This window comes from Psammomys obesus, unplaced genomic scaffold (assembly GCF_907164565.1).
Source record: "Psammomys obesus unplaced genomic scaffold, mPsaObe1.curated_primary_1811, whole genome shotgun sequence".
In the NCBI taxonomy this organism is placed as follows: Eukaryota; Metazoa; Chordata; class Mammalia; order Rodentia; family Muridae; genus Psammomys; species Psammomys obesus.
Genome location: NW_026596085.1, coordinates 2279791 through 2307141, shown reverse-complemented (window position 1 = coordinate 2307141; position 27351 = coordinate 2279791). Strand labels below are relative to the sequence as shown.

At 48.0% G+C, this 27351-nt stretch overlaps 1 protein-coding gene and 1 long non-coding RNA gene across 3 annotated transcripts in view; one reads left to right on the top strand and one right to left on the bottom strand.

The window, feature by feature from the left end:
* The first annotated feature begins 18 nt into the window (after window positions 1-18).
* Window positions 19-20491, top strand: LOC129691076 (uncharacterized). 2 transcript variants are annotated; one of them, XR_008722408.1, is made up of 5 exons: window positions 19-86; window positions 726-857; window positions 4535-4726; window positions 17344-17402; window positions 19615-20491. It is a non-coding gene; the product is annotated as an uncharacterized LOC129691076 (long non-coding RNA). The 2 variants fall into 2 exon arrangements; XR_008722407.1 differs by lacking the exon at window positions 19-86 and having other exon boundaries at window positions 431-857.
* The window catches only part of LOC129691075 (tubulin alpha-1B chain-like), a 24425-nt gene continuing 7717 nt past the window's right edge, over window positions 10644-27351 (bottom strand). The window contains 4 exon segments of the mRNA XM_055627028.1: window positions 10644-11652; window positions 11654-11800; window positions 12031-12179; window positions 12299-12521. Of these exon segments, the coding sequence (XP_055483003.1) occupies window positions 10819-11652; window positions 11654-11800; window positions 12031-12179; window positions 12299-12521 (1353 nt within the window). The 3' untranslated portion in view covers window positions 10644-10818.

Genomic DNA, 27351 nt, shown 5'->3' with positions numbered 1-27351 from the left:
CGAGCGGGGATGAGGCCGCCGCCGCCCGCCGAGCACCCGGACCCAGCCTGGGAGCCGCTCCTCGCTGCCCGTGACGGAAACTCAAGGTAATCCGGAGCTCAGATTCAGTCGTCGGACGCCCCGCCCTTAAAGGGGCAGGCCCCAGCCCGCCTGGTCTTAAAGGGCTCCGGACCCCCTCGGGCCCCTCCCCTTTAAGGTGGGGTCGCTCCCAGTCGCGTCTCAACGCAATTACCCGCCGCCGGGCTACGCGGAAGCGCCAGGCTGCGTGCTTTGGTTTTGAGAGGCCCCGTGACGACACAAGGCCTGGGCGGGAGCCTTCCGGAGAGCGGAGCTTATTGGCTCCCCGCCGGCTGTCGCTCATCCTGAGGAGTGCGCTGATAGGGTAGTTTGGGAAGAAGGCGGGATATTGTTGGCCAGTGGACGCCACTGTTCTAAAACTCAGAGTCTGTTCGAGCCGCTCCGGGGTATCAGCATCCGGCACGGTTTTAGAAGTGGATGGCTCGGATCGGGCCAACCGGCCGAAATGTAAAGAGCGCCGCGGGGTTTCCGGAAGGGCCCATAGCGCTTTCTGGAAGTGTATTTGTTATTGGAGGTCCCGTCACCCCTGACAGCTTTCACTCTATCGGTTTTGTGGAAGGCCTAGGGTTTTAGACAACAAATAGTAAAAAAAAAAAAAAAAAAAAAAAAAAAAAAAGACCATAGAAAATGTTGTTTCGTTGAGACAGGTCTCGCCTTTGCAAACCAGGCTAGCCTTGAATTCTCAGCGATCTTCCTCCAGTTGATTGCCAGAAGATAGGCGTGTCCCACCAGGCCCGGGCTATTCTGAAACTGTATGGGAACGTCCACAGGGAATATTGGTGAGTGGACAGAATCAGACACTAACTACTTACCCCCTGTGTGTCGTTCTCTTTATAACCCTTATCTAATTTTAACATTGTAGCAAGAATTTGAGACTAGGAAATAGAGGTTGTCAACGGGCCTATTTAAGACTTCAGACTCCAGCTGGGCGTTGTGGCCTACATCTTTAATTTCAGCACTAGAAAGGCAAAAGCAGGTGGGTCTCTTAAGTTCAAGGCCAGTCTGGTTTACATATGGAGTTCCAGGCCAAGTAGAGTAACGTGGTAAGAATCTGTTTTAAAAAAACCAAAACAAACTAAAAACCACATACTTGTGTAGACACGTGTCTACATAGTTGGCCCTCTATATAGCCTACCCTATTCATGTAGCTCCAGGTTCTAGAGAGAGACCGCATCCAAAAAAAAAAAAAAAAGAAAAGAAAAGAAAAGAAAAAATGGGAGTACAAAGAGAGACCATGTCTCAAAAAAAAAAAAAAAAAAAAAAGCATCAAAAATAAATTTGGGGCTGGGAATGTAACTCAGTGGTAAAGAGCTTAGCTTGTACAAGGTCTTGGGTTTGATCCCTAGTACCATGAAAAAAAAATTGAGAACAAAATCATATCTGTACTGAACATGTATAGCCTTGTGTGGTCTGGTCATCCCTAAACAATATAGTGATAACTATTTACAAAGCATTTACATTGTATTAAGGGTTATAGGTTCTCTAGGGATGATTTAAAGTATTCTGGAGGATATGCATAGGTTATATACAAATTATACAATATTTTTTGAGGTCCCTCTCCATATAGCCCTAGCTTTCTTAGAATTTGATATTTAGACAAGGCTGGCCTTCAATTCATAGAAACCCTTCCGCCTCTGTCTTCTGAGTGCTGGAATTAAAGACATGCCACTATGTCCCACTCTACACCATTTTAAAATGTTTTGTTTGTAATAAGTTTATTATATATATATATGTTCTGTGTGTGTGTGTGTGTGTGTGTGTGTGTGTGTGCTTGTGTGAGCACCTTCATTCCAAGATACATGTGTGGAGGTCACAGAACAACACTGGGGAGATAGTTTTCTCTTTCCATAGGGTGGGTCCCAACAATTGAATTCAAGTCATCAAGCCTGGCCATCAAGTGCCTTTACAGGCCGTCTGAGTCCTCAGATTCTTATTTCAACTATGAAAAGCATTGTGCTTTAATGAGAATATGGAAATGCAAGTCAAATTGAGGAAAGGTGTGCTGGTACATGCCTATAATCCCAGCACACGGAAGGCTGAGGCCAAGGTAAGTTGGCCAGCTTGAGCTGGTGAGTTCCAGTTTAGCGTGGACTACCTAACAAGTCCTTATTTCAAAAATAAAGCCAAAATGGACACTGTCTCAACAAAATGAAAAAAAAAAAAGGACATAGAGTAAAACCAGAACATTTCATTCATGTTACCTTGATTGGCATGCATGAGAATAAGGTCTATAGTATGCCAGGTGCTAGGCATGGTGAGTAGACAGAAATAAAGGACCTGGCTCCTGCCTTCAGAGAACTAAGAACCTGTAGCAGTAGTAACAGGGAGAAGGAGGCCAGGGACTTGGTTGAGTTGCAGGGTGCTGGCATGTGCAAAGCCCAGGGTTTGGTCCCCAACACTGTATAGGTGGACATGGCGGTGTAGAAGAGTGGCGCACACCTGTAAACCCAGCACTCAGGGAGGAAGAGGCAGGCACATCCCCCAGAGCAGGTGCTTACAGCCACCTGTAGCTCCAGATCCAGGGGGATCTGAAACTCCTGACGTCTTAAGGAACCTGCGCTCATGTGACTTTACCCACGTACAAACCCACACATGTGCTGGCTTGAATGAAGCCAGGCACAGGCTCATTATATTTGCTGGTACTCAGCTGAAGGATCGGGGAAGGGTCAGGAGGTGTGGCCTTATTGGAGGAGGTATGTCAGTGGGAGCAGGCTTTGAGGTCTCAGAAGCCCATGCCAGTCCCTCTCTACCTGCTTCCTGCTTGTGGATCCGATGTGGGCTCTCTGTTACTGCTCCAGTGCCTGCCTACAGGTTGCCTACCCGATGCCATGCCCCTCACCATGACGGTCATGGACTCACCCTCTGAACGCTAAGCCGCCAACAAACTCTTTTTCTGTAAGTTGCTTTGGTCCTAGTCCCTATCACTGCAATGTAAAAGTAACTGAGTGGTAAATTGCTACCAGGAAGTGGGTTATCACTGTGGCAGGCCTGACAGTGCTGGCTTTGGAAGAGTGTGGAAGACTCTAAGAGTTTGGACTAGGAAATTGGTGGAATGCTATAATCAGGGCTTAACAGACGTAGTACTGAGAGCAACGTGGGCTATGGAAGCCCAGCTCAAAAGGTTTCAGGGAGGAACAACAGTAACCCCTGACTAGAGACCATTTTTGGGGTAGTTCGGTAAAGAACGTGGCTACTTTTTTATTTTGTCCTAAGAATCTGCCTGAAGCTGAACTGAAGAGCTTTGAAGTAATTTTGTTGGCAGAGGTGGCTTCAAGTCAGCCTGATGCTCTCTTTGTCACTTGGTTATCAGTGAGCAGCTCTTATGAAAAAGAGCAAGCATGGCAAAAGAAATGTGAAACGAACAGTTTGAGGAGACAAAGGTCATCAGGAATTTTAATGTTGGAGCCAAAGCTTGTGCTGAAGGACCAAAGAAGACACCTGATGTAAAATAAAGGGAGTGGTACCCTCAAGACCCCCCATTCAGCTGATTCTGCTGCTTGTAAGATGGAAAGCTTATACAACAAAGGGAGCCAGGCAGCCGGGCATGGTGATGCACGCTTTTAATCCCAGCACTCAGGGAGGCAGAGGCAGGCGAAGCTCTATGAATTTGAGGTCAGCCTGGTTACAAAGAAAGTCCAGGAGAGCCAAGGCTACACAGAGAAAGAAACAAACAAAGGAAGCAACCAGTCAGAACTTATGCAAATATAATTCAAGGAAGAGGCCAAGTTCTAACCCAGAAAGAAGGCAGCCTACCATGGCCGTCAGCCACATGGCTCTTTCTTTATTTCTTCTTTGTTTTCTTTCTTTCTTTCCTTTGTTTGTTTGTTTGTTTGTTTGTTTGTTTGTTCTGGCTTTCAAGACCAAGTTTTCCTTGTGGAGCCATGGCAGCTCCTTTGTAGACCAGGCTGACCTCAGACTCAGAGACCTACTCTATACCGCCCGGCTTACACCACCATTGCCCAGCTCAGCTTGCACCACCACTACCGGCTCGTACCACCACCCCAGTGGTTCTTTCTTTAGAGTCTCGAAGGATACAAGAGGAAAAGGGGTTGCAGCATTTTCCTCCACAGTAAAGGGAAACCACAGAGGCCAGGTGTGGCACAGGGAGGCCCGGCATGTAGGCCAGAACAGGCCTTTTCATGAGGCTATGCAAGTGAAGCCTGGACTGTACTGAGACCCCAAGATGTTTGAGTTGCCAGAGCTGTGGGATATCTGCCAAGGAGAGCTTCAGATACACAGTAGAACTAGCCAAAGAGAAAAATGCGTTGAAGTCAGCAAAGCTGGAAGGGCGGAGCCATGTGAGTTCTTTGGAGTTTGCCCTGCTGGATTTCTGTCTTCTTTTGGTCCAGTATTTCAATATTTCCTTAGTATTTTCTCCCATCACTCTCCTTTGGAATAGTAATGTATATTCTGTTCTGTCAGAAGTATTCACTTTGCTTTCTTATTTTATTTGCAGAGGGTTTTAATTAAGAGAGTGCTGCGAGCCTCAAGAGACTTTTGACTCTTACACTATGCTGAAACTGAAAGACTTGAGACTTTTGCAGTTGGACTATGATCAGATGTGCTCTCTCAGCAACTGCTGCAGAGCCATGCCTGCCTGCTGCCCTGCTCCCCGCCTGATGGTCATGGACTCCAACCCTCTGGAACTGTGAGCTCCAATTTAAATGCTTTCTTTTATTAGTCGCCTTGGTCATGTTTTGTCACAGTATAGAACAGTAACTGAGGCCTAACGACACATCATTTAAAATAATAAATATAAAATCTTTTTAAAATAAGACCCAGGTGTGGTGGCATACGCTTTTAATCCCAGCACTCGAAGAGGCAGAGGCAGGCAGATCTCTGCAGGCTTGGGGTCAGCCTGGTCTCCATAAGACATCCAAGGCCTCTGTCTCTAAATAAATAAATAGAGCTATAGATAAAAATTTTACAAAGAAAGGGCTGAAGACATCATGGCTCGGAGCTTAAGAGCGTGCATTGCTTTTGCAAGGGACCTAAGCTGGGTTCTCATCATATAGGTTGCACAGTTCATATCTACCTATACCTCAGCTCTAGGGGGATCTGCCCACCTGTGCATAGATACACATGCACATATTCACGCTCTCATAATTTTAAAAAGATGTATTTTTAAAAGAATTAGAAAAAGAAAGTTGTAATAATAAAGTATGCCAAGTTGATTAAGGGAGAGAATGTTTTTGTGGTGGGGAAGAATCGTCTGCCCTAAAGATCACTCTATGTCCTTCAGAGGCAGTATAGTGGTAGTGGCTTTGCTTTGATTTGGGTCCATCTTTTTCCAAAACAGTTCCCACCCCTCCCCTCCCCACCCCTCTCAAGCAAGCCTGTGATATTTATGTGGTATTGCACCCTGTATCTATTCCTGACCTACACCTGAGGCCAGAATGTTTCTTAAAGAGAGATCTGACCCAGGCGTGGGGTGCTCACCTTTACACACTCAGGAGGCAGATGCAGGTGGATCTCTGTGTTCAAGGCCAGCCTGGTCTACAGAACTATGGCAGCCAGAGTTACACAGGCAAACCATTTCTTGAACCTTCCCTAAAAACAAACGCCCAACACACACACACACACACACACACACACACACACACACACCCAAAAAACCCCAGCGATCTGACAGAACGGGAATGCAGACCCGTGGCTCTCTAGGGGGAGTGGGGTGTGCCCTGGTACACACCGCACACCACGTAGTTTTACACCTTACGAGATTTTCTATCTATTCTGTCAGCCCAGATTTTGTATCTTCTATTGTGTAGACCCTCTCTACTGTAAGTGGGCCTTACCCTCACTCTGGCCTTCTATCAGTCCCTAGTCAACCTTGCCAAGCCCTTTCCAACCTCAGGACTCAGTTTGTGTGTTGCTTATCCAAGATGACTCTTTTCCCTTCCCAGCTCACTTGTGGCAGTCTCCAGTAGCCCTGGATGACCTTGAATTCTGATCTTTCCCTCCCTTTATCTCCTGGCATAAATGTTACAGCTCAGAGCAGTCCTCCCCACTACTTTATCTAAAGAAGCCTGTTTTTTTTATTTTTAAGTTACTTGTTTATGTCTATGTGTGTGTGTCCAGGTACATTTGTGGCTCTATAAAGTATGAGGTCAGAGGGAAACTTTCAGGAATGGATTCTCTCCTTCTATTATTTGGTCCTTAGGACGCATACTCAAGCCATCAGATTTGGTGGCAAGTGCTAAACCATTTCACCAGCCTAATGAATCTGTTTTTTTATCAGAAGTTGCCATAATGATATTTAATTTGTTTATATTAGTCTATATTGGCCTTCTCCAGTATAGACTTCTCTAGAGAAAGAATCATGTTTGTCTTGAACAGAGTGATTCTCTTAGCTTTTAACCTGGTGCCCAATACATGAGAACAAACATCTCTGAGCTCAAGGCCAGCCTGGTCTACACAGAGGGAGTTCCAGTCAGGATACCCAGAGAAACCCTGAAAAACAAAACAAAACAAAACAAACAAACCCCAAAGTACCACTGAATCATGAACAGATTTCCATGTATAATATTCCCTATGCTGATCTCAAACTGTTTCTCCTACTTCAGCTGATTGAATGCTTAGAATCACAAGCATGGACCACATTCTTTTCTTTAAATGACAATAGCAGAAACTCTCCATTTAGCTTATACACGTTTTCATTTCATATTTGTTTCAGTGTGAGAATGCCTGCTTGGTGTGCTTGAGGTCTGAGTTTGAACCTCAGGAACAATAAAAAGACAAAGAAGGCAAGGCCATAGGAACACACACACAAACACACATGCACGTGAATTTCTGTGTCCTGTGTCTGTCCCTCCCAATCCCCACTCCCACCTCTGGTTTTCCAAACATGGTTTCTCTAGTGCTGGGATTCAAGGTGCGAACCATCAATCACCCAGTAACTCTGCCTTCCTTATTTATGTAGCTCTTACTCTGACCCTTTGAGCTCCGTCAGTTGGGAGTGGCTTATAGACTTGGCCGAGGGGAAGAAGCTAGTTTTAGCAACATAGTAACCCTAGTAGCAGCTACAAGATAACCATCAGTGATTATTACTTTGTATCAGTGTTGAGTTTAGGTTAATGTAGCAACATTCTCTTTCTTAGTTCTTGTTGACGATAAGGCCATGCGTTTGAAATTGTCTTGGAGAAGGGGTGGAGGTTGGGGCTCAGGTCAAGAAACTTCTTGCGGGTGGGGTTGCCTGTGGCTGCCTGATTCACAGTGACCTAACACCAGACACAGCTTCCTCCAGTAGTTGTCAGAACGAGAATTGACAAGCCGGTGAGTGCTAGGGATGCCCTCTCCGGTCACTTCCTGTCTGTTGCATTTTTTGAGCCTTACCTCCAAGGTGATGGCAAGGGCAGCCTGCATTCACCAGACTCAGCTCAGCTTTCCTGGATGGAGAACTCCTTGCCGGTGGTGCCCTCTGCAGGGCGTTAAGGAACTTGCTGCGCATTTTATGGGCTTGGGAGGGGTAAATGCCATCTCAGGCTAGAATGTTCTTCCTGCCTTCTATCTTTTACTGTCTATTCTGGATCACAGCATGGATCCCCTTAAGGCTCAAAGATCCATATACCCTCTGATCCTGTAAGAGGCAATATTTAAAGTGGGACACAAAGTATCATTTCCTTTCTTCCTTGTCGATTAAATCTGTCATCTGTAAGATGAGAGACTATCTGGAGCCCTCCGATTTTAATACTGACCTCAAGAAAATGAATTGGACAAATTTTAACTTTGTGGGAGCTTTGTTGTCATTTGTTTTTGTTTGTTTGTTTTGGCAAATGTTGAGGCTAATGAGATAGCAAGTCTGACCACCTAAGTTTGATCCCCAGAATCCATATGGTGGAAGGAGGGAACAGTCACCACCTTCTACGCTTACAGGGCCTAACAGGCTCCGTCCTTACCTAGTAATTCCTGTGAGCAAGAAAGGCATAACAGAAATCTGCTGTGCAGAAGAGTAAATTACCTATTAACCAGAAGATAAGAGGAGCATCACAAGAGTTAAGTGTCTCTAATCCTAGGGACAGGCCTTCAGGACTCACCTTCTCCAGAAGTGGTGAAGAGGGTGGTGCCTGTAAGGAGAAGGTTTGAGTTTTATAACATTTACATTGACTGAACAATAAAGGCCCTAAGATGGCCATGTACAGTTGTACTTGCCTGTAATCCTAGCATTTGGGATGCTGAGGCAGGAGGACTGCCGTAAGTTAAAGGTCAGGCTGGGATACATAGAGAAACCTGTGTTTGTTTGTTTTAAAAAGGCTGTGTTTGTCAGTGCACGCCTTTGATTCCAGCACTATAACAAATAATAAAATACAAGGCTGAGCGGTGATACACACACTCAAGAGGCAGAGACAGGCAGATCTCAGTGAATTTAAGGCCAGCCTGGTCTCCAGCCGGGACACCCAGGGCTACACAGAGAAACCCTGTCTCGAAAAAACAAAAACCAAAAAACAAATAAGACCCCTCTCCCCCAAAACAAACAAAACTGGATTAAGAGGAAAACAATCCTGTTTTAATAATTTTGTCAGTGGCACAGGCTTGTAATCCCAGCACTCTGGGAAGCAGAGGCAGGCGGAACTCTGTGTGTTCGAGGCCAGCCTGGTCTACAAAGTGAGGCCAGGACAGCCAAGGCTACATAGGGAAATCCTGTTTTGAAACACAACAACAACAAAAAATAAATAAACAAAAAAATTTTTTGAACTTTCTGTGGCCACAAACTTTACCAGAACAACTGCACCTTGAACAACTGACCCTCTCTCCTTCACCTCTTGAGTGTTGAGATTGTAGGACTCAGCCACCATGCCAGGTTGAATGCAGTGCTAGGGACCAAGCTCAGTGCTTCATGCATGCTAGGAAAACATTCTACCAGACTGAAATGCAAACCCAGCCTCTACAATCCCTAAATTTGTTATTTTATGATGTTCTATGTAGTCCTGGCTGTCCTGGAACTCACAATTTAGAAGAGGCCTGCCTTGAACTCAGATTCACCTGCCTCTGCCTCTTGCATGTGGGGATTAAAAGTGCATGCCACCGCTGTGGGATGTTTTTTATTTGCAAGGTCTTTACCAGAAAGTTATTTTTATTTTTATTTTTTCAAATCTCCCCCGAGCTTCAGAGATGCCCTTAAGAGCTTCTCCCTGTATCTTCATTCATCTTTCTGTCCCACTAAGCCCACAGTTTTCACATGAAACTCGCACACCTGGCACAATTTCCCTTGCAAACAGGTTTTTTTTTTTTTTTTTTTTGTTTGTGTGGTGGGTGTCCCCACATGTGTGGAGGTCAGAGGTCAACCTCAATGTTGCTTTTCAGCTGCCCACCTTGTTTTGAGTTTCTTTATTGAAACAGTTTTCTACCTGCATATGTGCCAGCAGGCCACAACAGGGCACCAGGTCTCATTGTAGATGGTCATGAGCCACCATGTGGGTGCTGGGGATTGAACTCAGGTCCTCTGGAAGAGCAGCCAGGGCTGTTAACCTCTGACCATCTCTCCAGCCCCTTTGTTTTGAGTTTCTTACCTTTGTTTTTATATGTATTTATGCGGGTAATTTGAGTGCAGGTGCCAGAAGTCAGAGGTGTGCTTGGGTGAACTTGGGTCCTCTGAAAAATAACACTGTTGAGCCATCTCTCTATGTTAAGATAGAATCTCTCACTGGGATATCTGGCTCGATTAGGCTGGACTTACCTTTTGAGACAGGGTTTCTCTGTGTAGCCTTGGCTGTCCTGGCCTTGAACTCAGTGATCCATCTGCCTCTGCCTCCAGAGTGCTGGCATTACAGGCGTGTACCACTGTGCCTGGCCAAGGGAATCTTCCTCTGCCTACTGAGCACCAAAATTAAAATCTTGTGCCACCATACCTAGTTTGTAAGGGTTTGTTTTGCCTTTTCTCTTGCGATAGTGTCTTCTGTAGCTCAGGCTGGCCTTGTACTCCTGACACTCCATCTTTTATTTCTGGCCAGAGGTATATATGCCTTTAATCCCACTTTGGGGGTGTGGGGGGGGGGAACCAAAGCGGCCCTGGGCTACATACTGTGTGGATAGTAAGACCAGCACGGGTAACGAGGACCATCTCAAAATAAAGCAAGATAGTAAAGTATGGCATTGGTACACCATGTGCCTAGCATGTCTGAGGACTTTTGTTCAACCTCAAGTACCCAAATGACCTCACAGGTAGTGTCAATGCGTCCTTCTAATGCTTACAGAAGTTCCCACTTCCTCTAGTGCCGTCCCTACTAGTCCACAGACTATTCATCCTTTGGCTCTTTCCTAGTAGAAATTACACCTCTCAAGACTTTCCTTTAGCACTGAGGACTGAGAGATCTCCCTTTTAACACTCAGACTGAAACAGGGCCCTTACCATCCCCATCTCCCACACAGCAGATAGAAAAGCATGCAGCACAACCGAAGCCTCAAGGATTGTGATATTTTAGCAAATGCTCTAGGCAGTCTGGGGTCTGGAACAAACATAGTACCTGAATGGTGACCTCTAATTATATCCCAGGGAGTTGAGGCAGGAGGATCAGGTATAGGCTAGTCTGGAATACAGGAGACTTGCCCCAAATAACAATACACAAACATTTCCTTAAAGCTTTTTACTGAGACATCATGGAAAAAAAACGTTACAGGCACACATGGAGAAGACATGATCAGAGAATGAAATAACATAATTAGTAGCATCAATGCCTGGCAGCTTAATGGTAAAGCTGAGCCTTGGGAGTTTGACATGATTCAGGAGCTCAAAGAATGGGTTAATTAGTATTCCTCTCCTTCTTCCTCACCCTCTCCTTCCACAGAATCCACACCAACCTCCTCATAATCCTTCTCCAGGGCAGCCATGTCCTCACGGGCCTCAGAGAACTCTCCCTCCTCCATGCCCTCACCCACATACCAGTGCACAAAGGCCCGCTTGGCATACATCAGATCAAACTTGTGATCCAGGCGAGCCCAGGCCTCAGCAATGGCCGTGGTGTTGCTCAGCATGCACACAGCTCTCTGGACCTTGGCCAGGTCTCCACCAGGCACCACAGTGGGAGGCTGGTAATTAATGCCAACCTTGAAGCCAGTGGGACACCAGTCCACAAACTGGATACTACGCTTGGTCTTGATGGTGGCGATAGCAGCATTGACATCTTTGGGGACCACATCACCACGGTACAGCAGGCAGCAAGCCATGTATTTACCATGGCGAGGGTCACATTTCACCATCTGGTTGGCTGGCTCAAAGCAGGCATTGGTGATCTCTGCTACAGAAAGCTGCTCATGGTAGGCTTTCTCAGCAGAGATGACAGGGGCATATGTGGCCAGAGGGAAGTGGATGCGAGGGTAGGGTACCAGGTTGGTCTGGAACTCTGTCAGGTCAACATTCAGGGCCCCATCAAACCTGAGGGAGGCCGTGATGGAAGACACAATCTGGCTAATAAGGCGGTTAAGGTTAGTGTAGGTTGGGCGCTCAATGTCAAGGTTTCTACGACAGATGTCATAGATGGCCTCATTGTCTACCATGAAGGCACAATCAGAGTGCTCCAGGGTGGTGTGGGTGGTGAGGATGGAATTGTAGGGCTCAACCACAGCAGTGGACACCTGGGGGGGCGGGGTAAATGGAGAACTCCAGCTTGGACTTCTTTCCATAATCAACTGAGAGCCGCTCCATCAGCAGGGAGGTGAAGCCAGAGCCGGTTCCCCCACCAAAGCTGTGGAAAACCAAGAAGCCCTGAAGACCCGTGCACTGGTCAGCCTGTAGGAGAAGAAAAGGAAAGGAAATGTGATGTTCTATTGGCCGGGCATACTCTTAGCACTTTGCAATTCCTTTAGATGTGAACCATAGCTACTTGACAGAAAAGGGTGGATTAGTGAAAATTATGGCCTAAAGACTGTCTGTAAAGTCCGATTTTCTGGATTTTGACAGGGACCCACCCCACCCCACCCCACCCCTGAATTTTAAATGTGTCCATAGATGGCACTCACCAGCTTGCGAATCCGGTCCAAGACAAGGTCAATGATCTCCTTGCCGATGGTGTAGTGGCCCCGGGCGTAGTTGTTGGCAGCATCCTCCTTGCCCGTGATGAGCTGCTCGGGGTGGAAGAGCTGACGGTAGGTACCAGTGCGAACCTCATCTGGGCAAGGAGAAGAAAGAGATCAGCCCCACAGCTCGCTCCCGCTTCCCTGTCTGAAGAGATTCTGAGCATGCCAGCCAGCGAGAAGCAGCGGCCAGGGAAGCTCCGGGCCAGCTCACCGATCACCGTGGGCTCCAGGTCTACGAACACTGCCCGGGGCACGTGCTTGCCAGCGCCCGTCTCGCTGAAGAAGGTGTTGAAGGAGTCGTCCCCTCCCCCAATGGTCTTGTCGCTTGGCATCTGGCCGTCAGGCTGGATGCCATGTTCCAGGCAGTAGAGCTCCCAGCAGGCATTGCCGATCTGGACACCAGCCTGGCCAACGTGGATGGAGATGCACTCACGCTGCGGAAAGGAGGAGAATCGATTAGCAGCGTCTCAAGGAGCTGGAGTTCAGTGGCATTATAGCTAATTTGGGCATTTTCCAAATCTAGGAGCAGTCACAGCTTTCTCTTTTTGAAAACCGGCGTCTCATCAGCCCCGAGTTCTACTTTTGCTTTGGATGTACAGATTTCCAGGCAATCTGGACAGGAGGCACGTGGCCGGAGCATTGAGGCAGGTCTAGCTGCAGGGACAAGGGGCAACGAGGTAAATGCACAGCATGAGAGCATGCGGCCTGAGCGGCGAGGAGGGTTTTGACTTCCTCTATTTGCAGGCGTAAGGGCTCAGCTCCTCCACTTCCGTCTTAGCCCAGCAAGGGCTTATCAACCGCCCGGATCCGATTACTGTTCCCTTAAAACCCTTCAATGTCACAGTTTGGCCCCACAAAAATTCGTAACTGGAGCTAGTTGGACTCCACGCTGTTGGGACGTCCCGATTTGTGGAATATTTGAGAAAACTTAGCCATGTTCCTTATCCTTTTCCTAAGCGAAAGGAAGGTGGCAGCTGCGTTTGCAGCTGGACAGCAGAGCTGGCTTACGATGGGAGGTCCTAGGTTTGACCCTCAGCCCCCACAACACGGGCCAACTGGAGACACACCCTAAACGAACTAAGCCCGCAGTGCCTCAGCGCGCACGCGCGCATTGCAGAGGCTCTTCCCGCCGCTCTTAGGCGGGAATGCAACGGTCGCGCATGCGTCTTTTGTCTCCGGAGCCTTCCCGCCCCCGCCTTTTCACACTCAAGAGGAAGTGAGGGCGGGGCCGGGCTGCGCGCGCGCCCGAAATGCAGAGAGCCAGGGAAGGATGGGGGAAGGGCCCACGCGGGAAGACTGCAGTCTGAAAGCGCCATGCTGTAGGTCTTCTGCAGGGTGTGGATGGTTGGAGAGCGAGGCCGGGGCGACCCGGGAGAGCCCTCTCCCCCAGACCCCTGAGCTTCCCCGGCAGCCCTGGCCCCTCGCTCTCCCGCCCGCGCATCCTCCCCGTCCCAGCCCCCAGCGTGCTCCCTCCGCATCTCCATCCCGCACCCCCCACCCCGCACCCGGCCCACTCACCATGGTAGCTACGAGTTAGAAGGCGAGGGTAGGAAGAAGCAGACACCGGGTCCCGGTTACCGTTCCCGACAGCTAAGAGTCGAGGTAAGTAACGCAATGAGGCGGAGGCGGCGGCGCAGGAGCCTCTTAAGTAGCAGCTGGGGAGGGGCGGCCGCGGCCTGGCCACGGTCCCTCCCCCTGCCCGCCGCGTCCATTGGGCGCCCGGCTGGTCGCCGCAGAGGCGGGCTCGGCGCGCAGCCCCCTCCCTGCGCGGGCCCGCGGGGCGGGGCCGCTGCTGCGGACTGGGCGCGGCGCTGCAATGCGGGGCGGGAGCGGGCTCCGCCGCAGGAGGACGGCCGTGTGCCCGGGGGAGACTCGCTCCCTGGGGGCGAACGCTGGGCCTCGGGAGGCCCGCAGCTCTCAAGGTGAAGCACCTCGAAAGGCGGAAACCGGTGGTCCGGGTAGCTCAGCCGGTTGTAGCCAACGTGGCCACGCTTGACGAGCGAGTTTTGCCTTCCCTGAGCTTCCTTTAAAGCCGTGTGTTGCGCACTTACGCTAACGTGAAAGCCTTTGTAAAGGCGGATAGCTGTGCTTGCTGTCCTGCCGTGGCTCGGTCTCGAGACCAGCGTACCAAGTGCTGGAGCATGGGATTTGAGCTTGTTAAAGTACGGCAGCCTAGGCCCCGACCGTGAGTAAGGGCCCTCTCAAAAGATTTCTAAAACATTCCAAATGGTAGCTAAGTTGAACAAGCGAGGAAAAACGGAAGGAAAAGGTCTCACTGAAGATTACTTGAGAACAGGGGTTGCTTGTGGTATGTGAGTTTTCTGAAGGGATTGCTTGACCAGATTATAATAAATAAACTACCCCCGCATTTATTCCAGGACCACAAAACTGCTGTTCATAAGGTAGTTAGGGCCAACGCGTGGCTTCGAAGTTGCGCTCACAGAAACAGATTGCTGTGCTCGGCTATTCAAGATGTCGTCCTGGCCGAGGCGGCTGTGCAGCCTGAGGACGCCCCTTCAGAGCCTGGGGGGCCCTAGTCAGGTGCCCTGGGATTCTTGACGTAGCGCAGCCCAACAGCGCTCCAAGAGTGAAAGGAATGCCTTAGCCGGTTAATTCATTAGGAGAAAGAACGCCTGAGAGTGAGGCAGGGCCGTAGTGCTAGAAATGTGACATCCGGGAAGCGCTTCAACAGCAGCGATGGAGGTAAATTGGGAGCTTTTGGAATTACGTTGTTTCAAAGAGGAAATCTGAACTGAGAAAATAGCTCAGTTAGGACCTGAGTTTGGCTCCCCAGAACCGAAAGGGGAAGAACAAACAAGTAAAAAAACAACAAAAAACGGTCATGGCGGCTTGTGCTTGTATTGCCAGTGCTGCTGGGACCCCTGAGGCTTAGTGGCTAGCGGGAGGAGCTAGCTCCAGGTCAGTGCAAACAAGTATCCAAAACAAAGAAAGAAGCAAAAACACATCCACACATAAGAAAATGTGATGAATTTAAAACAAAACCCCGAGAGTTGCTCTCTGGCCTTCACACCCACCCATGCTCACAGTCCAGGTGCTCACCTGGGTGCCATGTACACACACTAACGTCTAAACCATGTAATTTGTCAATCAGGCTGAGGGCTCTCATTTCCTTGTCAAAAGAAGGTTGTTTGGTTTGGTTTAGAGACAGTGTTTCATATAACCCAGGCTACCTCAAATTCACCTTGCCTTCGAGTTCCTCCGGAATTCCTCCTGATGGCCTGTCTCTACCTCCCAAATGCAAGGATTACAGATACCTACCACCCCGCCTGGCTGAAAGAGCTTTTGATGTGGCGGTTACAGATCTTTCTGTCTTTCTGGCCTTCTGGTTTTGGTCTCAAGTATTCCAGTTTGCTCTGAAATTCACTTAGAAAGAATGACATTGAACCTCATTCTTTTTTTTGTTTGATTGTTTGAAATAGAGCCTCACTGTGTTGTTGTGTTGGCTGGCCTGAAACTTACCATGTAGGCCAGGCTGGTCTCGAACTCCCAGAGATCTGCCTGCCTCTGCCTCTCCAGTACTGAGATTAGAGGCATCTGCCACCATGTCGGGCAACTTTTTATTTAAAATTTAATTATTGTGCTTGTGTCTAACAGGGAAGGGTACGAAGGGTACGTGTGCGAATGCTGCGTTCACAGTGGGAGTTAGAGAGCAACTGTGAGAGTCAGCTCTCCTACTTGTTCCAAGGATGGAATCCAGGCAATCAGGCTGGAGGCAGACCCTTGGCCCTCTGGACCGTCTTGTATCCAAAACAGACTTTCAAAGAATTGTTTGTTATATTTATTCGTCTGTGTGTGGCATGCCACAGAGCACATGGGAGTCATAGGATAATCTAGGAATTAGCTGTCTCGGGCTGGAGAGATGGCTCAGAGGCTAAGAGCACTGGCTGTTCTTCCAAAGGTCCTGAGTTCAAGTCCCAGCAACCACATGGTGGCTCACAATCACCTATAATGAGATCTGGTGCCCTCTTCTGACATGTATGCATACATGCAGACAGAACACTGTATACATAATGAATGAATGAATGAATGAATGAATGAATGAATGAATGTAATTAGCTGTCTCTTCTACCTTGTGAGACCCAGGGGTCCAACCCTCTCTTGAGGGTGGGTCTATGACTTGATCCCAGCGACTGGTGCATGCTGGGCACGCGCTCCACCACTAGAACTCACTACATAGCCCAGGCTAGCCCTGTTGACATTCCTGCACCTCAAACTTCCAAGCGTTGGGATTCCAGGTATGAGCTAGCGTTCTCAGCTTCATTGACTTTCACTCTTGGAGACAGGACCTCTAGCCCAGTCTGGCCTTAGACTCCCTGTGTAGCCGAGAATGGTACTAAAGTGCTGATCACCCCTGCACTTTTCTAGTGCTGAGATTCAAGGTGCAAAGCACCATAGATACTTTATGTAGTGCTGGGGATTGAACCCAGGGCGGTGTGCCTGCTAGGGCAACAAGCACCGTACCACATTGCCAGTCCCTTAGGTGACCACTGAGGGAGAAACATCGAGTGTCCCTTAGGTGACTTTTGTTTTGTTTTTTGAGACAGGGTTTCTCTGTGTAGCCTCGGCTGTCCTAGAGACCAGGCTGGCCTCAAACTCAAGAGATCTACCTTCTCTGCTTCCCAAATGCTGGCATTAAATGACTTGTTGTTTTTTTTTAACTAAAACAGCCAATGATTTTATTTTCATATTCACAATTATGTAGTGAGAATTTTGGTGTCTTTAAAACCCCAGTTATATTGTGTGAATATGTTTTCATGTTAATCCCTGGAGTGGGATATGGGCTGCTTCAGAGTGTTGGGTCAGACAACTATTTGCCTTGTGCTCTGGCAGGCCTGATTCTCCCAGCTGAAGATAGTTTACTTCTGGAATTCTGGGGACTCTGGAGAAGGTATAAAAGACCAGAGCCCCAAGAGAGGAGGGTGGCTGTCCTCCTGCTGGTTCCTGCTCCTGCTGGTTTGTCAGGTGGTCTTGAGAAAAGAAAGGATAAAAAGAAATTGGAGATAACCTGACTGGGCAAAGATTGGACTTGCCCCAAAGGAATTCAGTGCCCATCCTCAGCAGGAAGTAGTCAGAAAGATCTCACTGTCTCCTCCCTAACTTTGTCTCTTCTACCTGGTCTTGGGTGTTGGAAGGGATTGGGGTGGAGCAGGGAGGTAGCTATAAGAGACCAAATAAAATAGTTCAATTCCCAGCATTCACACAGTGGCTCATGACTGTCTCTAATTCTAATTCCAGATCTGGTGCCTTCTGACCTCCAAGAGCATGAGGCAGGCACTTGGTGCACAAACACGCAGGTAAAGCATGCAAATAAATAAGCAAATACATGGCAACTATGGAGTCCTGGCGGTCCTGAAACTGGCTCTGTAGACCAGGCTGGCCCCGAAGTTGGAAATCACCTGCCTCTGCCACCCAAGTGCTCAGATTAAGGCTTGCACCACCACTGCCCAGCTTGGTATAAACTTCTAATCTCTGTTTCTTAGAAGGCTGAGGGAGGAGGATAAATTTGAGAGGAGCTTAGGCAGTATAGTGAGTTTCTGTTTCTCAAAGTAAATGGAGGTGGTGGTGAAATGGGTCCGTTGCAAGAGCAGTCACTGACAGGGAGGGAACACATTAGGAGAAACCTCCCCTCTGAGATGACATCTTTTTTATATCCTGTTGCTCAGAACCAGGCTCAGTTCTGAAGGAGGCTGGGAAGGACGAGTTGGGAAAGGAAGAGCTTGCTCCAGCTATCCCCTGGACAGGAGCTCTGAGCACCTTCCTCCCAGCTGGAAAGCAGGAGCTTAGATAGGAAATGTCCGCCAGACAGCCACAGTGAAGGCTGAATCCCCAGGCAGTGGCACTGCTGAGTGGTAGTGGAACTTTTAGGAGGTGTGGCCTAGTACAAGGAAATCTCAGCCTTGTCTTCCCCTTTCATTCCCTGTTGCCAGGAGCCGCTTCTGCTAGGTGCTCCGAAGGCTGGTAAACTGAAGCGGCTGCCTAGCTGACAAGGTCACCCTCACACGGGGAAGTCCCACAAAAGCTGTGTCCCGGGAGTTCTTCGCAGTTTGCACACACACCCTGAATCATGTTTAAAACAATATCAAACACAGTACAGGTGAAGTACAGCACGCTGCCCAGGGGGCTGCTCAGCGGCCAAGTCTGCTGCACAAGCTGAGGACCCAAGTGTGATACGCAGTAACCCCATGGGCCCTGGAGCATCTGGAACCCAGTGTGAAAGCAGGAAGTGGGGGAGAAGAACCCTGCTCCTCCCTGGGCAGCCATACGGACGGAATTTACCAACTGCAGGTTCTGTGAGAGACCGTGCCTGGAAAAATAAGGTGGTCGGCTGGAGGAACGGCTCAGTGGTTAAGAACACCTGTGTTCAGTTCCCCACACCTGTATCAGGTGGCTCACAACCGCCTGCTACCTTCAGCTCGGGGGCACCCGCTGCCTTGGCCTCCAGGGGCATCCACATCCATGTGCATACACCCACACAGTGGCACATGCAAACACAGAATCAAAAAAATGAAAATGGAGAGGACAGTTGCAGTGGCCTACACCTCTAATCCCAGCGCTTGGGAGGCAGAGGCAAGTGGATCTCAGACTTTTAAGGCCAGCCTGGTCTACAGAATGAGTTCCAGGACAGCCAGGGCTATGTAGAGAGATCCTGCCTCAAAGACAAAAGAGAAAAAAACAAAACAAAACGAAAAATAAGGTAGAGTATGAACTGGAGAGATGGCTCAGTGGTTAAGAGCACTGGCTGCTCTTCCAAAGGACCTGGGTTCGATTCCTAGCACCCACATGGCAGCTATAACTCCAGTTCCAGGGGATCTGACACTCTCACACAGTGTCAATGCATGTAAGATAAAAACAAACATTAAAAATATATTAGGGCTGGAGAGATGGCTCAGAGGTTAAGAGCACTGTCTGCTCTTCCACAGGGCCTGAGTTCAACTCCCAGCACCCACATGGTGGCTCACAACCATCTATAGTGAGATCTGCTGCCCTCTTCTGCCATGCAGGTGTACATGCAGATAGAACATTCAAATATATAAAAGAAACCAAAAAATCTTAACAAAAAACAAGGTGGCGCGTGGCTGGCCCTCCGTGGACCCCGGCCTCCACACGCCTGTGCATATGTGCTCACGTGTTTGCATGCAGCCCCACACACAAACACTGATTGTTCCTCACTCTTCCTTAATAACAGAACTGATCTTGAGGGAGCAGGGTTCCAGGCTCCATTCCAGCTGCATTAGACGTGTCCATGTGACAAAGTACTGATGAGGGCTTATTGGAAGGTGTTTGGGGGCTTCTCAGAGTTTGTCCAGGGCCGGGGGGGGGGGGGGGTCGGCATTTGGGGGGGGGGGGGGGGGGGGGGGTGGTCAGCACTTAGGAGGGAGGCAGAGGCAGGGGGATCTCTGTAAGTCTCAGGCCAGCCAGGGCTACATAATGAGACCTTGTCTCAAAAACAAACAACAAAAAGGAAAAAAGTTTCTAACAGACGTATCTCTTCTTTTCCTTGCCTAGAATGTGGTACAATGACAGCCATGACAATGAAGCCACCTTAAGTGATATGCTAGAGATGGAGGAAGACAGAATGTGGGTCCCTGTGATGCTGTGGAGCTGTAGAAGCCACAGGCTGCTTCATTGGCTTGCGGACGTTAATAATAAACTCAGAGTCACCAGTCAGTGAAAAGAACCAGAGTGTTTCACCGTGGTGTCCTGTAACCACGAGAAGCCCAGATTTGAATTGATTGCTCTCCTCCTCCTGTCTTGTGTTATCCTCTGTCATGAGTCCAACTCTGCTTGCTGCTGCTGTCCCGAGTCTGCGTGCCCGTGCTGGTTTCTGAGAAAGTGCTTTGCTCTCTCTCTCTCATTGACCAGCACAGAAAGCGTCACAAGGGAAAGGAATGAAGGCCCTTCACAGGAGTCACTGACTGAGATAACTTTTATCAGGCAACATCTATGTGCTGTTTCAGCATTGTGGTGGACACTGGTTTTTTAAAGTTCTCTCTGCCTGTTGCTGTTTTCAGCATTTATTACCATCACGTGCGTGCACTCATGTGCACTCGCATGCACACACACACACACACACACACACACACACACACACACACTATCCACGAATGGGACATTACCCGTGGATCAGAGCATGGAAGAGTGTATAACAGAAGATTCCGGTTATGAGAAATGATTATATGGGAGATCCAAGGCAAGAGAGTTTGCCAGGTTAAACTGGCTGAGCACGAAGCGGAACATGCCTCAAGGCAAATTACTAATCTGGCTGTGAAATCGAGCAAAAGTTGCAGTCTTTTAGAATGCAAGAGATATTTTTATAATGCCGTATTGCCACAGACTACCTAGCTGTGGATTTCTCGTTATAAAATAAACCTTTAGGTATTTGGGCTGTGTGTGAGAGTGCACACATGTTCTGTCCTTCGTTGCTGGTTGAACTTACTCAGTGTGTTTACTGTGGCTCACACCCGTCCTGTCAGCACTGGAGAGAGCAGAAGCAGGGGGTGGATTCACCGCCAGGTTGGCTGCACAGTGAGTTCTAGGCCAGCAGAGACCACATACTGAGACTTTTTTTTTTTTTAAGTAGCCCTGGCTGTCCAGGAACTCACTCTGTAGACCAGCTTGGTCTTAAACTCAGATCCACCTGCCTCTGCCTCCCAAGTGCTGGGATTAAAGACATGTACCACCATCACCCGGCTAGAAGGTGTTTTCTAAAGAACTTTCATCCAGATTAGTCAGTCTCACTTTTTGGTGAATCTATGCTGCCTGCATGCTTCTTTCCACGTGCGTGTAAATCCTTTTCCATTACAACGCCAAAACTTTCCAACTTAAAACAGCTACTCAAAAGCAGGAAAATTGTATTATTTCTCGTGTCCTCTGACTCACTCAACTGCATCCATCGGGGAGGTCCAGAGTGACAGGTGTCTCGGCTTCTGCCTCCTGTTGGATGAGATACAGTGGTTCTTTTCCACGGCACCTTTTCTCTCCAGATGTCCTTTTGTCCACTGTTAATCTAGCTGGAGCGCCTTTACAGGGTGGCTTGCTCTTAAAAGGATAGAAACAAAGCTGCCAGGCATCTTAAGGCCTTGACCTGGATCTGGCGCGCATTCCCTCCTGCTGCAGGCCAAGTCAGGTGCAGTAGACGCTCAGACGCTGCCCGTGCTGCACAACGTTGACTCACAAGGCCAAAGCTGCAGAGCTGCGTCATTGTCCCAACGCTGCCATCAGTCACCTTGGGTTCCAGGGAGAAGGGAGCCTTTGAAGACAGACTCCCCCCAACCCACACACACATACACACCAGGTCAGATGACCCCACACACACACACACCAGATCGGATGAGGGCAGTGCCACATCCGTTGCAGACATAACGATTAACAACAACAAAAGAGCAGATCAGCGGCTTGTCAACCGCCTTGCTGGACTGGAGCTGAGACAGTGATGGACAGGCCACTCAAGACCAGGACTCTTAGTTCTTCATATATCTTCCTGCCTCTGGTCGGCTTTGCTTAGAGCTAAGCTTGGATCCGTGTCCTGGAGATGAACTTGGAGTTACTGGCTCCCTTTGTGTGTTCTTTCTCCCCCAGAATGATGGAGTCTCCTTTCCCGCATGGTTACATGGGATTGAGTGAGTAAGGCTGACTCCTCAGGGCCACGGGAGCTGAGGCTCACAGCTTGGATGAGCACACCGGGGCATCTGCTGTTAGTAACAGGTAACCCTAAGTGAACGGCAAAGATTGAATGGCCTCATGCAGATGTTGGGATCACTTATAGGGATCTTTTTCTTTTCTTTCTACGTTGGCCAAAAATCACTGCCTTCTATCTTTTGATGAAGCAGAGAAACAAATGTTTGTACTTCATGATCTCTAGAGACTGACTCTTACTAAGTGCTCTAACTTCCAGCATGGCCCTTGCTGTTCCAGGTCAGTAAGGAGGTGCTTTTGAGCTGCTTGGACACCTGCCATTTGCCCTGAAATACTGTCTTTGAAGGCTTTTTTGCTCTGGGGCTCTTTTGAACTATTTGAGTATCTGCTGTTTGTCTAACAAGCCTTGTCTCTGGGCTCTTTTGATCAAATCAGGGTTCATTTGAATGATCTGAGCTAAGACCAGGGAAGCTTGGATCTGTAGTTTTCTACAGAATGTAGCAAGGAAGGAATTCACGGTACTTACTCAGAAACTTGGTACTTACTCCCACCTGGGCAGGTGGTAGCGCTGCTGTAATTTACACAAAGCAGGAAGTCCGCACCCTGGCAGCGCCCTCTGGGGAATGAGCGTCCTTTGTGTTTCTTGTTTTACGTGTATGGATGTACAGCTGTCTACACAGCACAGGCAGTCATCTGGTCTGTGGCTGTAGGGTCATAGATGGTTGTGAGCCACCATGTGGGTGCTGGGAATGAACTCCGGGCCTGGCTGTTGGTCACCAAGCCACCATTCTGGGCTCTCTTTGTTTTGTTTCGTTTTGTTTTGTTTGGGGGGGTTGATACAAGGTTTCTCTGTGTAGACTTGGCTATTCTGGACTCCCTTTGTAGACCAGGATGGCCTCCAACTCACAGAGATCCACCTGCCTCTGCTTCCCTGGGTGCTGGGATTACAGGCTTGCGCCACTGAGCCCAGCTACACTCTGTTTTATGTCATTTTATGTATTGGGCTGTTAGTCTATGGTGATTGTCTTGTGAAGTTTGAAATTCTAATGACTAGCGACAGTCTCATGAGGGATTTATGTAAGAATCTACCCCGTTTCTGGGTTGTGAACGACAGCAGCTTAGATGCGTGGTGCATGTAAGCTGGCTAGCTACCCCTTGAGCCACCCCACACCCCTCAGGGCTGGGGCAAAGGACCTTGTCAACATACACTCACATAAAAACGAATGAAATAGATATTTCAAAAAAGTTTTTTTTATAACCAGCCATGGTGACACACAGGAAGGTGTATCTCTATGAGTTCAAGGCCAGCCTGGTCTGCAAATCAGTTTCCAGGAGAGCCAGGGCTATTACATAGAGAAACCCTGTCATGGGGTGGGAGGGGGTTGCTTTGTTTTTTGTTTTCTTTTAAAGACCATTAACTGACGTTCCAGAAAGGAAAAAAAAAAAAAAAAAAAAAAAGCCATGCCTGGGCAGGGAATGCCCAGTGTTATAGTATTTGCCTAGAATGTGAGGCCAAAAATAAAAAGCAAAACTACCAAAGCAAAAAAAAAAAAAAAAAAAAAAAAAAAAAACATTCAACAAGGCTGACTGGTTTAGAACTTGAGTGGTCAGGATAGAGAGATGGCTCAGAGGTTAAGAGCACTGGCTGCTCTTCCAAAGGTCTTGAGTTCAATTCCCAGCAATCACATGGTGGCTCACAACCACCTATAGTGAGATCTGGTGCCCTCTTCTGGTGTGTAGGTGTACATGCAGGCAGAACATTGTATACAGAATTTATATGTATCTTGAGTGGTTATCAGGAGCTGCAGTGTTGAGGCATTTTAGACTCCCTTAGGAATGGGCAGACAGGCCTCAACCAATCTGGCCATAGTGGGATTTTCCTGCTTTGCTGTGACACCCCTATCAACTACCCAACAATGCATTGGAAGTGTGGTAATTAGTTTCTTTTTCTTGCTTGTGTCACTATGAAATTGTCATCATATTGGAACATGGTACTTGAGGCAATGTGGTCATAGCATTCCTGTGCAGTATTCACTCACATTTGGCTCTAGAGTAAACAATCTTTTACTCCCTTTGCAGTGGGAACCCCATTTTGTGTGTGTGTGTGTGTGTGTGTGTTTGTGTGTGTGTGTTAACAGCGCACTAATGTAAAGCCAGAATGTCATGCTCTGTATCTAAAGCAACTAGGTTTTCTTTTTTCATTTTCTTTTCTTTTTTTCATTTGTTTGTTTGTTTTCCAGGCAGACCTGGCTGTCCTGGAGCTCACACTGTAGACCAGGCTGGCCTGGAATCCAGAGATCTACCTGCCTCTGCCTCCCAAGTGCTGGGATTAAAGGTGTGTGCTACCACCCTCTGGCTGTCCCTAAATTTTCTTTCTTTCTTTCTTTCTTTCTTTCTTTCTTTCTTTCTTTCTTTCTTTCTTTCTTTCTTTCTTCCTTCCTTTCTCTTTCTTCCTTCCTTTCTTTCTTCCTTCCTTTCTTCCTTCCTTCCTTCCTTTCTTTCTTTCTTTCTTTCTTTCTTTCTTTCTTTCTTTCTTTCTTTCTTTCTTTCTTTCTTTCTTTCTCTCTTTCTTATTAATTACACTTTATTTACTTTGTATCCCCCCTGTAGTTCCTGCCTCATGTCTTTAAACTTTTGACATACAAAACTAGGCAGTGAAATCCTTTCAGTGTTTCCACTGCCTGTAATGAGTACTTTTTATTTGCATATATTCTGCAGCCATTACAGCATGTCCCCTTTTCTTGTACTAGTTTATCACCAGGCCAAGAAACCTAAAAAGACAGATTAACAGGTACCTGGATTCTCTCAAGACCAAGGAGTGTTCATACCCAAGGGAAGAACAGTTACTTAGAAGCTACTTTGTTACAAACTGTTTGCTCTTCGCTGGGTCCCGCAAAGCTGAAGGCGCAGAGATAAACCCTTGTCTTAAACCTGCAGTCACTTTGGATTCCGGAAGAGGCACGCATTAGCCCCTCCCCCTCTTTATCACACAGATGAGGATGGTTGCTTAGAAGAGCCAAGCTGCCCGCTGGAGCAGAAATAATCACTTTGTGGAAACTAGTTCAGATTAGCAGTTTATCAACACCTACCTCCTGCACTGGAGCTAAGGCGATGAATGGGACCACACCTTCACCAGGCTGCGTAGCTCTCAAACCTTTCGCTCACTAGTTCTTCCACCATTTGAACGTAGTTTGTTCCTTCTTCCCAGCGCGTCAGTTAAGTCTCTCTTCTCTCTTTTCACCGCGTCTGTCTATTTGGTTGGCATAGTGGGACAGGTAGGGAAGCCCAGCTTGGTGGTGCTGCTGAAGCTGGGGCTCCCTTAAAGCCGCAAACAAAGAAGTCATTTGATTTCGTTTTGACAGAGGCTCAATATGTACCACTGGGTGTCCTGGAACTTGCTGTATAGACCAAGCTGGCCTTGAACTCACAGATTCCTTGCTTCTACCTGCAGAGCCCAGGGACTAAAGGCGTGTGCCACTATGTCCCAAAGCATTGTGGGTTCAAAGAGAGTGATAGATTCCCCCTTTCTCTTTTGCTTGTTTTCTTTATGAGATACATAAAGAAAGATACATACTATTTTCTAATTTATTACTATTGTGGGTGTACGTGTTATGTGTGTGTGGAGCTGGTTTTCTCCTTCCACCTTTGCATAGGTCATCAGGCTTGCAGGCGAGGGCCTTCACCCACTGAGACACCTTGCCACCTCGCCAGCCTCCTGCACCAACCTGTTTCTTCTGTTTTCAAAGATCGATTTTGTCTTATGTGTATTAGTGTTTTCTCTACATGTTTGTATGTGAAAAAATGTACATGCTTGGTCACCACGGAGGCCAAAAAAGGGCACTAGGCCCCTAGCACAGAAATTACAGATAGTTGTAAACCACTGTATGGGTGATGAGAGTCAAACCTGCTTCCTCTGCAAGAGCAACTCACACACAAACACGAACACACACAGATGAAAATTTAAAAACAAAACCACCTCCTTCAGCCCCACTTGTTCAGTTTGTACTATTTCCCTATACCGTGGGCCGAGGGCACACGACCATTTGGGAACATTCCAAGTCAAAATTATAGTATCAACCAGCAGTTCTCCACCCCCAAAACCACAGCCAAGGTCTGTGCCCGAGACAAGTTACAAGATGATACTATGGTCTTTCTCCCTGTTTTTCTGTTGCGTTTTACTCTGTGTAACCTGTGAGCATTCAGGTGTGTGTGTGTGTGTGTGTGTAAGACAGGGTCGTCTCATGGGACCAGAAAGACTGCTTAGTGATTAAAAGGAATTCTTGCTGTTGCAGAGGATCTGAGTCTGGTTCTCAGCACCTACAAAGCTTTTACACTCACCTGTGTCTGCTGTCCCAGGGGACCTGACCTCTGCAGGCTCCTGTTTGCACACGGTGCACACATACGCACACAGGTTCTCTCTCTCTGTCTCTCTCTTACACACACACACACACACAAACACACATAATGGGAGTTTTGGTTACTTTAAAAACTGAGTTATGAGCTGGACGTGGTGGTATATGTCTGTAATCCTAGCACTTGGGGAAGCAGAGGCAGGGGAATTGTGAGGCCAGCCTGGTCTACAAAGTGAGTCCAGGATAGCTAAGGTTACACAGAGAAACCCTGTCTCAAAAAACAAACAAACAAAAACAACAACAAAAGCCAGAAAACTGAGTTATGCAAACAGGTTTTTGTTTTAATCCCAAGTTGCTTTTAGCTTGTCTACAGCTGATGATTGCCTTGAAGGGCTCGGAGATGTGGGTCGTTTTGTCAGCTGTAGAGAGTTTAATTCCAAGGACTTGGAGAGGGTATAGCTACAAGAGTCCAGAGAGAGGAGGGGAGAGGGCTTTGAAGAGATGGAGGAGGAAGAAGGCCACTTGTTCGTCTTGCTGTGTTTGCCCTTGGCTATTGCCAGACTGCTAGATATCCTGCTGACTGAGATTAGTAGTTTCTCAAAGAACACAGTGACCCTAACCAGCTGGAACTAAGTCTAAAGAGGTCTGCATCCTCGGGTCGGAAGGGAGGTAGAGGCATAAGTAACCCCAAATAAAGTAGAGTTTAAAAACTAATGCTTACACATACATATACACACACAAATAAAATGAAAATAGGAGGCAGGGGATCTCTGAGTTTGAGGCCAGCCTGGGCTGCAAAGAAAATTCCAGCAAAGCCAAGGCTACACAGAGAAACCCTGTTTCAAAAAACAAAACAAAAAAGCAAACAAACAAAAAACAAAGAAAAGACAGGATCTCATCATATAGCCCAGACTGGCCTGAAACTCACAGAGACCCACCTGTCTCTGAGTCCAGAGAGCTGGGATTAAAGGCCTGCACCACCATGCCTCGAATTTCTTAGCTTAGTTTTTCAGACAGGGGCTCTTACTGAGCCAGGAGTTCATTGATTCAACTAGACAGACCATCCAGCAAGCCCCAACGATCCAGGGAGATCACGGGAATGTGCCATGTCTTAAGGGTTTTTTGTTTGTTTTTCCAAGACAGGGTTTCTCTGTGTAGCCTTGGCTGAACTTGCTCTGTAGCCCGGGCTGGCCTCGAACTCACAGAGATCCGCCTGCCTCTGCCTCGGCCTCCCCGAGTGCTGGGACTACAGGCG